General features: G+C 36.2%; 1 protein-coding gene across 1 annotated transcript in view; it reads left to right on the forward strand.

Moving 5' to 3' along the window:
• Positions 1-12835, forward strand: part of LOC124804190 (MMS19 nucleotide excision repair protein homolog) — a 228194-nt gene that overhangs the window by 45423 nt on the left and 169936 nt on the right. Inside the window, exon 5 of the mRNA XM_047264733.1 lies at positions 5365-5526. Within this exon, the coding sequence (XP_047120689.1) occupies positions 5365-5526 (162 nt within the window). The remainder of the gene's footprint in view (positions 1-5364; positions 5527-12835) is intronic.

Below are 12835 nucleotides of genomic sequence, written 5' to 3' on the forward strand. Positions count from 1 at the left end.
AGACCTTGAAAATTGTGTGCACCAATGATGGGAAACAAGACCATGGTTTTTACAAGTAGCAGAACAGCCATAACAATGTAAACAGAAACCATATAAACAGCCTTGACATACATTGAAAATGTAGCCGAAGTAACAGGCGAAAAAATAGTTTTAAGTAGTTTCTCACTGTACGTCTTAAACATCTACAGACCGCCAAATGGGTGCATAGAAACATTCATTGAAAACATAGGAGAGCTCTTACATATCATCCTAAGCAAGAACTGTGCTCTTGTACTACTAGGTGACCTAAACATAAACACATTGCAAGACACCTGTGACAGTAGGGAGCTCCTGAACACAATGAAAACATATGGCTTATAAAATGCAATAGCCACTCCAACACGTATAATTGCAAACTCCTTTACTCAAATAGGTCACATCTTCACAAATTTAAGAGACTTTAAGTACAAAAGTGAAGATATAGAAATGACCCTATCAGACCATGATGCAATAAAAATATGACTACCGTATTTACTCGAATCTAAGCCACACTTGAATCTATGCCGCACCTGAAAAATGAGACTCGAAATCAAGGGAAAAAAAAAATTCCCGAATCTAAGCCGCACCTGAAATTTGAGACTCGAAATTCAAGGGGAGAGAAAAGTTTTACACCGCACCTCCAAATTGAAACAAAGTTGGTCCATTGTAATATGAGACACAATGTAGGTCGAATGAATGACGATACAGCTACAGTAGTTTGGTTCGAGTCGTAAGCTTAGCAGTTAAGCTTTACCAGGTAGCCATTGCTATGCGTCAGGCGCTCCGTCCGTATTTATACGGCTACCCTTCCTTTTTCGCGTGCTTCCTCTGGTTTGAATTGATTGCTTATTTTTCTTTGATCTGATAAGTGCTGTTCTCTTTGTTATAGGTGTTTACGTCACTCTAAGCTGAAAATGCATTATTGTAATGTGTTATGCATTTTTTGTTGCATTCTGATAACAAGTGTTTACGGCCTGTTGGCGCTCGCGGCATCGCTTGCTTTTGTGCGCGCTACCGCCGCTTACAATAAAAAAAAAGAGGAATTGTCTCATTAGCGAAACAATGGCAAGAGACTGCTATTTATTGTTACTTACACTGCTGCTTTCATTGATAAAGATAAACGAGAACCAAATAATAGACTGCGTATGATAGAAGATGTGAACGGGAGTTTAGTGAAAATTTTTCTCTGTTTAAAAATCTTTGCAGACGCCTCTTTAGTACATTACGTTCTGCATAGAAATTAGTCATCTTAGATTTAAAAATCTAGTCAGTTGCCGTGCTTCATTTCTGACTGTATCACTATTTGGAGTAAGAATAATACGAATATAAACATGACATGATATGTATATTCTTTCGCGTTTGCTGTTGTCTCACTCTAGTTTCGTACTTTATTAGGCAGACAGGATTTAAATGAGATAGCAGCAAACACGAAAGAATACATGGCAAAATGTGTACATTCGAATTATTCTTATGGTGAAGAGAATACTGCATGTGATTCACAATTCATAAAAGTTCCTATTAGCAACCATCACTTGTCACAGGTAGGAAAAAATTCAGAACGTAGAGTTGGCTATATTGACAAACATCCCAAACAGTCTAGCCAGTCTCGGGGCGTAGAAAAAAGCTCGTCTTCCACCTTTTTTTAAATTTATTTACTGATGCAGAGGTTCTGGCGCCAGTATTTATCTTTGTGCCTGCAAAGCATGCCTGTGTAGCGCTACATATATTCGACGGCAGAAGTTAAATGTGGCGGCACCTACCAACATTTTTCAGACCTTCCTCTTACTTTGCTCTCGATTCTAAGCCGCAGGCGGTTTTTTGGATTACAAAAACCGGAAAAAGAGTGCGGCTTAGATTTGAGTAAATACGGTAAATCATATCACCACAAATGAAAACAAACAAAAAAATGGGAAAAAAGAAACTTAAATGAACAAAACTTAACAGCCCTTAGGATAAAACTTGAAAAAGAAAGATGGGAAAAACTGGAAAAATACTCTCCATCAGTGGATCATAAAGTGACTCATTTTATTGACACACTTCCCTATCATTTCAATAATGCCCAGTAATAAAAACTAAAGCCAAAACCACAAATAAAAACAAAAATGTATAACAAAAGGCATTTTGGTCTCTAGGAACAAGATAAAATGATGCACAGAATATATAAAACTAGCATTGATGAAAACTTTAGAGTACTACAGAAAATATAAAAGAATGTATGCTAAAGTACTGCAAGCAGCCAAACGACTAGAAGCAAAAAAAGTACATCAATAGTGCTGATAATAAAAGCAAGGCTTGTTGGTCTATTATAAATACAAATTGCAAACCCTCCAACTCATAGGAAAACAGCAAAATACAGTTCATGATCAGCAAAAAAACTATAACTGAACGCAATAAAATCATAAATCTCTTCAATGACTATTTTGCCACAGCAGGCCAAAAACTGAAAGAAAAAAAAAAACAATAAAAAACACAATAACACCTGGAAAACATTTGTTAATACCCAGGGATAAACAATGGCATTTTTGGCAGTGACAGAAGAAGTAACACTAGAGATAATAAAAAACCTGAAACAAACAAAGTCATGTGGTATTGATGGAATATCAAGTATAGAAATTAAACACTGTATGCAGGAACTCAAGAAACCTCTTACACAACTAATCAATTCATTATTCCTGGAAGGAACTTTTCCAAAGTGCTTAAAGACAGCACTGATAAAACCAATGCGTAAAAAGGGGAATGAAAACAATCCAGAAAATTAGAGGCCTATAGCTCATTTACCAGTCATATCAAAAATATTTGAATGACCTTATGCACAGAGACTTGTTACTTTTTTGATGAAATATGAAATAATCAACAAGAATCAGTTTGGCTTCCAGAAAGATAAATGCACCATAGATGCAGTAGTAGATCTCATCGAAAATGTCATAACAAACCTGGACTCTAAAAATAAATGTGTAGGAGTATTTATGGATCTAATAAAGGCATTCGACTCTGTAGACCACAAAATTTTAGTAGAAATATTAGGAGTATATGGCATAAGAAGAAATGCAGGAGACGGGATTCTCTCATACCTGACAAATAGGAGCCGACATACTGAAATTACAAAAACTACTGGTGAAAAAAATAAGATCTAAAGAAAATTTTACATTACTCTGTGCCACAAGGCTCCATTCTTGGCCCAATGCTTTTCATTTTATACACAAATCACATCCCATATATGATTAGGTATGGTAGTATAGTTACCTATGCAGATGACACAACTCTTCTATTCAAGGATAAAGACACAGAAAAGCTAGAAATAAAAGCCAATGTAGAAGTAAATAATGTCATCCAAAGATTTACTGAATTAAACCTGCACGACAATATTACTGCAACACTTTTTGTAAACTTCAGACTTCGAAACTTTCACAGTGAAGATATCAGTGTATGCGTAGATGAGTGCATAGCAGAGAACACCAAATATCCAACATTCCTTGGGATAATTATTGATGAAAATGTACACTGGGATAAGCATGTAGAATATATAAGGGGGAAACTCAGCACAAGCCTATATGTGCTGCACTAACTCAGCTACCTAAAAGATGTAGGCATTATGAAAACAATATACTGTGCATTAATTCATATGACATTAAGTTATGGCATAGTTTTGTGGGGAGGTACCTTGAAAACAAACATTAATAAAGTATTTAAACTACAAAAAAGAGCAAAAAGAGTGATAGCCAGCCTTAAATTTAAAGATTCATGTAAACCAGCATTTAAAGCGCCCAAAATACTAACATTAGCCAGAATATACCTATACGAACTCCTCTGTTGGACAAAATTCAAATATTCTGCCGACACTAGAGATACCAACACACCACACAACCATGACACACCTCTTCCATGAGCCTACACACACACACACACACACACACACACACACACACACACACACACACCATCGTATGCAGGACTAGAAGCCCTTGAAAAACTCCCTACATTCTTGAGAGAAATAAACAATAAAAATATTTTCAAAAAAATGTCTCAAAAATTTTCTAATAGAAAACTGGTATTACAGTGTTAATGAATTTATGTGCACTACAGTTCAAAACAATTGCAATACCATTAGTGTATCAAAAAGAAATATTGTACAAAATCTAATTTAATATGAAATAGCCCTAGAATAAATTTGCAATAAATTATATTTTTGTTAAACAATAGACAGTAAAAACTATGTATCTGTCAGTGCATGGAATGAAAATATATCTTGATCCATACAATGTACTTTGTCAAAGGATAAATAAATAAATAAAACAGTGATTTTTACTACACTGGTATACATGCTCTCATTTCAAGATGAAAAAATAAATCTATGAACAAAGACGATTATGATATTGAAAAGACAAATTAATTGTGACTGTCATAGATATTATCCTGTATATGACATTTACTTTTGGGGGGGGGGGGGGGGGATGAATTACTTTCTGAACCTCATACCTATATTACATTAAAAGTCTTTCACTATCAGAATAAGTAATCGTGCCCCTGCTCTCATACTTAACAACTGCTTCCATATTTCAATAAAACTATGTACAAGATCCTCCTCCATCCCCCCCTCTCTCTCCCCCTCCCCATCTCCCCCTCCCTCCCTCCTCTCCTTTCCTGAACTGTTGTTTTAATAACTTTATCACATTATTTTATTAATGCTTCTCAATACATTGCCCTTCCTTTCTTTTTGTTTGTTCTTGTATGTCCCCCCAAAAAGTTAAAAATCGTTTTTATTGGCTTAGTTGTTATTGTTTGTACATATGATCAGCTTCCCCCAGCTTCTGTTTGTCTACCGTTATTGGTTGTACTTGGGGAATACATGGGTAACTGAAGCTATAGGATTAGTATATACATCAGCATAAGTACTGTCTGCTTATTTGACCAATAAAATTCAGGTTTCTCTAAATTAATTTAGCAAACTGCCCCAATATTTCCTTTGAACCGGCCATAGACAGATTCCTTCCTCCTCACTGTTGTCTGACATAGCTAATACTGTGTCTCTCAATGAATGCACAACTAAATATGTCCAACAGTTTTTTGTTTTTAATTGTAACTGAAATAATTCCAAATGTGATAGGGCAATAAGTATGAAATCATTACAAAAATTTCATAGTGGAATTTATAGCGAACTATTATTACTCACTAACTTCCTACTATTGTCAGACGGCAAACGAAAATGTCTTCAGTACTGGCAGAAATACCACATTTTCTAACAATAATAAGCAAGTCCTTAGAAAATTAGTTTTAATGTGGCGGATGCCCAAATACTTTGTTATATTTCTTAATATATTTACCAACCACATCATTTCTACTTTGCAGGCTACCAGCAGTCCTTCCTCAGTCACTCGTGAGCAGTTAGCTGTAGCACTTGCTTCTTGCTTGACTGCTGTAGCGGATTTCTCAGAATTTTGTTTTCCTCTGATATTTGAGAAGTTGGAGTCTACTCGGAAAGAAGCAAAGCTGGATTGCTTCTATTTACTTGTAAGTTTAAGAGAAGTATTAAACATTAAATGATTTGTGTGTTGTATTAACTGTGTAGTTGAATGCACTTATTTAAAACGAAAACATTAATTACAGACCTATCAAAGAACACTTTTGTTTCATTAAGCTCTATTCCAAAGTTGGTAGCTTTTAAAACTCAGACTTCTTTCCTTATCGTTAGTGATACGGAATAATAATTTACTTGCATGAGGAGCATGTAACACAGGTGTTTTTAACATACGTAATAAGTGAGTGTAAAAATTACAGATAGCAACTGGGTCAATCCACATGAAGTGGTCCAGTAATGGTTGCTTGACCATTTTTAAATATTTTAATTTTTTATATGTGTTTGCCCTATATTTGAGAAGTTCAAAACAGTTTTTTAAAATAATTTATCTTCCATCTTTACTGGATGGCGGCCATTTTTATTTGTGGGTGCGCGACGATTTTTCAGTCTGGAGACATTAGCGAAAATTTGTATATCTCTGCACTGGGTGAAGTTAATTGCAATTGCAATTGAGATGATTGTTTTTGAAAAGTGTCCTCTACAACATTGTCTGTTACACAAAATCCCCTAAATGAAAAAAAACCAGTCAATATGACCTCCAAAATTTGGTATCCAGATTTTCAAAAATCCACTTTTCATGCCTAAAAATAACAAACAAGGAGTGTTTTATGAGAGTTTTTTTCCTATAGTTGTTGTTGTTGTTGTTGTTGTTGTTGTCTTCAGTCCTGAGACTGGTTTGATGCAGCTCTCCATGCTACTCTATCCTGTGCAAGCTTCTTCATCTCCCAGTACTTACTGCAACCTACATCCTTCTGAATCTGCTTAGTGTATTCATCTCTTGGTCTCCCTCTACGATTTTTACCCTCCACGCTGCCCTCCAATGCTAAATTTGTTATCCCTTGATCCCTCAGAACATGTCCTACCAACCGGTCTCTTCTTCTTGTCGAGTTGTGCCACAAACTCCTCTTCTCCCCAATTCTATTCAATACCTCCTCATTAGTTATGTGATCTACCCATCTAATCTTCAGCATTCTTCTGTAGCACCACATTTCGAAAGCTTCTATTCTCTTCTTGTCCAAACTATTTATCTTCCATGTTTCACTTCCATACATGGCTACACTCCATACAAATACTTTCAGAAACGACTTCCTGACACTTAAATCTATGCTCGATGTTAACAAATTTCTCTTCTTGAGAAACGCTTTTCTTGCCATTGCCAGTCTACATTTTATATCTTCTCTACTTTGACCATCATCAGTTATTTTGCTTCCCAAATAGCAGAACTCCTGTACTTCTTTAAGTGTCTCATTTCCTAATCTAATTCCCTCAGCATCACCCGACTTAATTCGACTACATTCCATTATCCTCGTTTTGCTTTTGTTGATGTTCATCTTATATCCTCCTTTCAAGACACTGTCCATTCCGTTCAACTGCTCTTCCAAGACCTTTGCTGTCTCTGACAGAATTACAATGTCATCGGCGAACCTCGAAGTTTTTATTTCTTCTCCATGAACTTTAATACCTACTCCAAATTTTTTATTTGTTTCCTTTACTGCTTGCTCAATATACAGATTGAATAACATCGGGGACAGGCTACAACCCTGTCTCACTCCCTTCCCAACCGCTGCTTCCCTTTCATGCCCCTCAACTCTTACAACTGCCATCTGGTTTCTGTGCAAATTGTAAATAACCTTTCGCTCCCTTATTTTACCGGTTCCACCTTTAGAATTTGAAAGAGAGTATTCCAGTCAACATTGTCAAAAGCTTTCTCTAAGTCTACAAATGCTAGAAATGTAGCTTTGCCTTTCCTTAATCTATTTTCTAAGATAAGTCGTAGGGTCAGTATTGCCTCACGTGTTCCAACATTTCTGCGGAATCCAAACTGATCTTCGCTGAGGTTGGCTGCTACCAGTTTTTCCATTCGCCTGTAAAGAATTCGCGTTAGTATTTTGCAGCCGTGACTTATTAAACTGATGGTTCGGTAATTTTCACATCTGTCAACACCTGCTTTCTTTGGGATTGGAATTATTATATTCTTCTTGAAGTCTGAGGGTATTTCGCCTGTCTCATACATCTTGCTCACCAGATGGTAGAGTTTTGTCAGGACTGGCTCTCTCAAGGGCGTCAGTAGTTCCAATGGAATGTTGTCTACTCCCGGGGCCTTGTTTCGACTCAGGTCTTTCAGTGCTCTGTCAAACTCTTCACGCAGTATCGTATCTCCCATTTCATCTTCATCTACATCCTCTTCCATTTCCATAATATTGTCCTCAAGTACATCGCCCTTGTATAGACCCTCTATATACTCCTTCCACCTTTCTGCTTTCCCTTCTTTGCTTAGAACAGGGTTTCCATCTGAGCTGTTGATATTCATACAAGTGGCTCTCTTTTCCCCAAAGGTCTCTTTAATTTTCCTGTAGGCAGTATCTATCTTACCCCTAGTGAGATAAGCCTCTACATCCTTACATTTGTCTTCTAGTCATCCCTGCTTAGCCATTTTGCACTTCCTGTCGATCTCATTTTTGAGACGTTTGTATTCCTTTTTGCCTGCTTCATTTACTGCATTTTTATATTTTCTCCTTTCATCAATTAAATGCAATATTTCTTCTGTTACCCAAGGATTTCTACTAGCCCTCGTCTTTTTACCTACTTGATCCTCTGCTGCCTTCACTACTTCATCCCTCAGAGCTACCCATTCTTCTTCTACTGTATTTCTTATTCCCCATTCCTGTCAATTGTTCCCTTATACTCTCCCTGAAACTCTGTACAACCACTGGTTTAGTCAGTTTATCCAAGTCCCATCTCCTTAAATTCCCACCCTTTTGCAGTTTTTTCAGTTTTAATCTACAGTTCATAACCGATAGATTGTGGTCAGAGTCCACATCTGCCCCTGGAAATGTCCTACAATTTAAAACCTGGTTCCTAAATCTCTGTCTTACAATTATATAATCTATCTGATACCTTCTAGTATCTCCAGGATTGTTCCATGTATACAACCTTCTCTTATGATTCTTGAACCAAGTGTTAACGATGATTAAGTTATGCTCTGTGCAAAATTCTACCAGGCGGCTTCGTCTTTCATTTCTCTCCCCCAATCCATATTCACCCACTATGTTTCGTTTTCTCCCTTTTCCTACTCTCGAATTCCAGTCACCCATGACTATTAAATTTTCGTCTCCCTTCACTAGCTGAATAATTTCTTTTATCTCATCATACATTTCATCAATTTCTTCATCATCTGCAGAGCTAGTTGGCATATAAACTTGTATAACTGTAGGAGGCATGGGCTTCGTGTCTATCTTGGCCACAGTAATGCGTTCACTATGCCGTTTGTAGTAGCTTACCCGCACTCCTATTTTTTTGTTCATTATTAAACCTACTCCTGCATTACCCCTATTTGATTTTGTATTTATAACCCTGTATTCACCTGACCAAAAGTCTTGTTCCTCCTGCCACTGAACTTCACTAATTTCCACTAAATCTAACTTCATCCTATCCATTTCCCTTTTTAAATTTTCTAACCTACCTGCCCGATTAAGGGATTTGACATTCCATGCTCCAATCCGTAGAGCGCCAGTTTTCTTTCTCCTGATAACGACGTCCTCTTGAGTAGTCCTCGCCTGGAGATCCGAATGGGGGACTATTTTACCTCCGGAATATTTTACCCAAGAGGATGCCATCATCATTTAACCATACAGTAAAGCTGCATGCCCGCGGGAAAAATTACGGCTGTAGTTTCCCCTTGCTTTCAGCTGTTCACAGTACCAGCACAGCAAGGCCATTTTGGTTATTGCTACACGGCCAGATCAGTCAATCATCCAGTCTGTTGCCCCTGCAACTACTGGAAAGGCTGCTGCCCCTCTTCAGGAACCACACGTTTGTCTGGCCTGTCAACAGATACGCCTCCGTTGTGGTTGCACCTACGGTACGGCCATCTGTATCGCTGAGGCACGCAAGCCTCCCCACTAACGGCGAGGTCCATGGTTCATGGGGGTTAGGTATCATAAAATACTAGCCTCACATAAAGCAAGAACAGTTACAAACATTTCCTTAATTTATTATGAATTTTTGAAATTTGAAAATTTTAATTTTTTGTAGTGATCTTATGTGGGAATGAATATAAAAATATGATTTTTGCTCAGTTTGTACACCTATATGATAGGAATGTACTTATTGATATCTGACTGTGAACAAAGATATAAATTTTTGAAAATGAGGAGATAATTCACATTAGTCTATAACTGATATTATGGCTGTTGCCTATTTAAATGGTTTATTGTTTCATTGTAATAAAATTTGATTGTGACATATATTTAGTTAACACTATCACCCAATAATCATTTAGTTTATTTATTTTTAATAGTGCAATATTAAACAATAGGAGCTTTCACTTGTGTTCTGTGGTAATAAAAATGCCCATTTACATTTAGGTTTATCGTCAGTAAAGAAGTACATGATTGCTAGGTGTGGCATTGTAGAAATAAATTATTGCTGGGTGTGGCATTGTTGTAGTCAGTCTGTTCTGAAACCTCTGTTAGAGTGGATGTACATACTTCATCAAGAGTGTAGAATGTGTTGTGTGCATTGTTCTGTGTGTAATTTGTAATTAATTTTGAGAGGTGAACTGCAATGCAATAACATGGATGAACAGTGCTCTGTTGGACAGATAGCAAGTGAAGTGTGTCACAAAACAGTTTCAAAAAACCTGAAAAATGTCAATGACTTTGAAGTTAAACGAACTCTGTTTAAATTTTGAGTAAGTTCTTCTGTAACATCAGTGTGTGAGTATCATGAGAAGAAATATATTCTGAAGTACAACCATATTTTTGGAAGAAAGTGCTGTGATCCACTTAAAAGTTCATAATAAGCCTATTACTAAAGATTTGAGGGAGATAAAACTTGAAGATGTGTCCTTAGTATGTGAGAGTGAAACAGCTTCCCAAATGAAATATAATGTGATTCCTGGAAATTCCCTGTACCCAAATTGTTACTCAAAAATATTTGTTATGAATTTAGAACCAGAATCATGAAACCTTGTTAATAACATTTATATTCCTAATGAGGAAGCTGTTAGCATATTGGATTGTGCTTGTTCTAAGTTAGACGTATCTTCTGCTTCGAAAATAATAAAATTAAGTAGCAGTAAAAGATAAGCAGCTATTGAAAATAAGGTACAACAAATTTCAGACAAAATTAGAAAAGACTTGGAATCATGCTTTAATAATACAACTTGGAATCATGCTTTAATAATACAGGTACAAACATTATTTCTATAGAAGAAGAAAACCTACCACCACCATCATCTGACACTGAGTATTTGAGCTTAATAGAGAAATTAAAAATTAAATGTTCAGTGACATCTAAAGAGGAAAAAGTTAAAATTTTAAGTTGTCTCCCTGACTCATGGCCAAGTAGTTCATGAAATCAACGTTTCTCATCGTTTGGTTAAACTAACCCAAGAATTAATGAAAGAGCAAGGCATTCTTCCAGTTTTAGGAAAGAAGAAAGGAGTAGGCATAAGTGAAGAAACAATTAAAAAGATCCATCAGTTTTTTGAAGATGATGAAAACAGTAGAATGTACCCAGGTTGCAAACATTGCAAAACAGTTGTTACAAATGGAGTTAAAGTAACAAAGCAGAAACGACTAGTGCTGTCAAGTTTAAATGAACTTTATGTAGCTTTCAAAAATTCTCATCCTGAATGCAAAATTGGAAGGTCAAATTTTTGTGACCTCCGCCCTTGGTATCTTGACTCCTCTGTATATTACACATCCTTAACATGAGAAACAAAAATGTTCTGTTAACTGAATATGCTGTTGTTTAGCTGATATCTTATTTGCATTGTATCTTTTATTTATGTAAGATATATTTCAACAATCTGACACATCCATATCATAAATATATTACTCATCCTTTACATGTGAAACACAATTTTCTGTTAATTGATTGTGCTGCTGTTTAGTTGATTTTTATTTACATTGTATCTTTTTATTGTATTTATACAAGTTATATTTGAACCATGTAGCATCTGACATGTTCCATATCCTTGCGATTCACTCACTACCAGGATCTATGGAACACGAAATGAAATAAAAATAAATAAAAGTGGTGTATTGTGGCTGGATCCTCAGGGACACACTCCGTATGTGTTTCTTTATATCATCAAAATGTCAAACTGATGATTGCGGGTGCAAAACTCAGTGATCTTAACTACAAAGAGTTACTAGATTTAATGGTCTGTGACACTAACAGTTATGAATGCATGATGAGTTTGTGTAATAAATGCCCTGGTAAGGAAACCGTTATTGAATTGTTTCATGGATATGGTGAGGAAATGCCAGACAGTATTACCTTCAAGCTGTGGGTCACAACTAACAGGACAGAAATGATAACAGTGGTTAAATCTCAGGAAGAGTACTTGGAATCTTTAATTGATAACTTACAAAAACTCAAAAGTCACCACTGTTTCTAAAATCCAAAGTAAGTTTTTGAAGGACAAAAAAGCACAACTTCATGAAACTGAATTCATAGTGCTACCTGATTTTGCAGTAAATTTTACATTTGTGATTCAGGGTGCAATACAAGGGTACCATTGGGTCAATGACCAGGCAACAGTGTATCCATTTATTCTTTACTTTAAAAATGAGAAAGATGAAGTTTGCAGTTCTCCAATTTGCATTCTAAGCGACTACTTGTAGCACAACACTTTGGCTGTACATGAGTTTCAAAAGTATGTAATAAATACATGAAAGAAAATTTTACCAAGGTTGAGAAGGTGATATACCTTTCAGATGGAAGTGGTAGTCAGTATAAGAACAAAAAGAATTTTTCAAATCTGTGCAACCACAAAGTAGGCTTTGGGTTGGAGGCTGAATGGCACTTTTTTTGCATCTTGCCATGGCAAAAATGTGTGTGATGGAGTAGGAGGTATAACAAAACGTGAAGTAAGTAAAGCCAGCCTACAAAAACCAACCACAGATCAAATTCTCACAGTACAGGACATATATGTCTTTTGCAAGGATAACATTAAAGGCATTAACTATTTTCTCATCAAGAAAGAAGAAGTGGTTCTGCATTCAAACCAGATTTGAAAGGTGTATAGCAATAAAAGGAACAAGACGCTTCCACAAATTCCTTGGCATTGCAGAAAACTTAATTCAATGCTATGTAACATCAGAAACTGAAATTTGAGGATCATTGTGTCAGTAATATTACATCTCTCTTACATCTCTGTCTTTCACACTGAATGACATAGTGGCTTGTGTGTATGATGGACATTGGTGGCTCGCAGAGATTGAAAGAATA

Source organism: Schistocerca piceifrons, chromosome 1, assembly GCF_021461385.2.
Source record: "Schistocerca piceifrons isolate TAMUIC-IGC-003096 chromosome 1, iqSchPice1.1, whole genome shotgun sequence".
Taxonomy (NCBI): Eukaryota; Metazoa; Arthropoda; class Insecta; order Orthoptera; family Acrididae; genus Schistocerca; species Schistocerca piceifrons.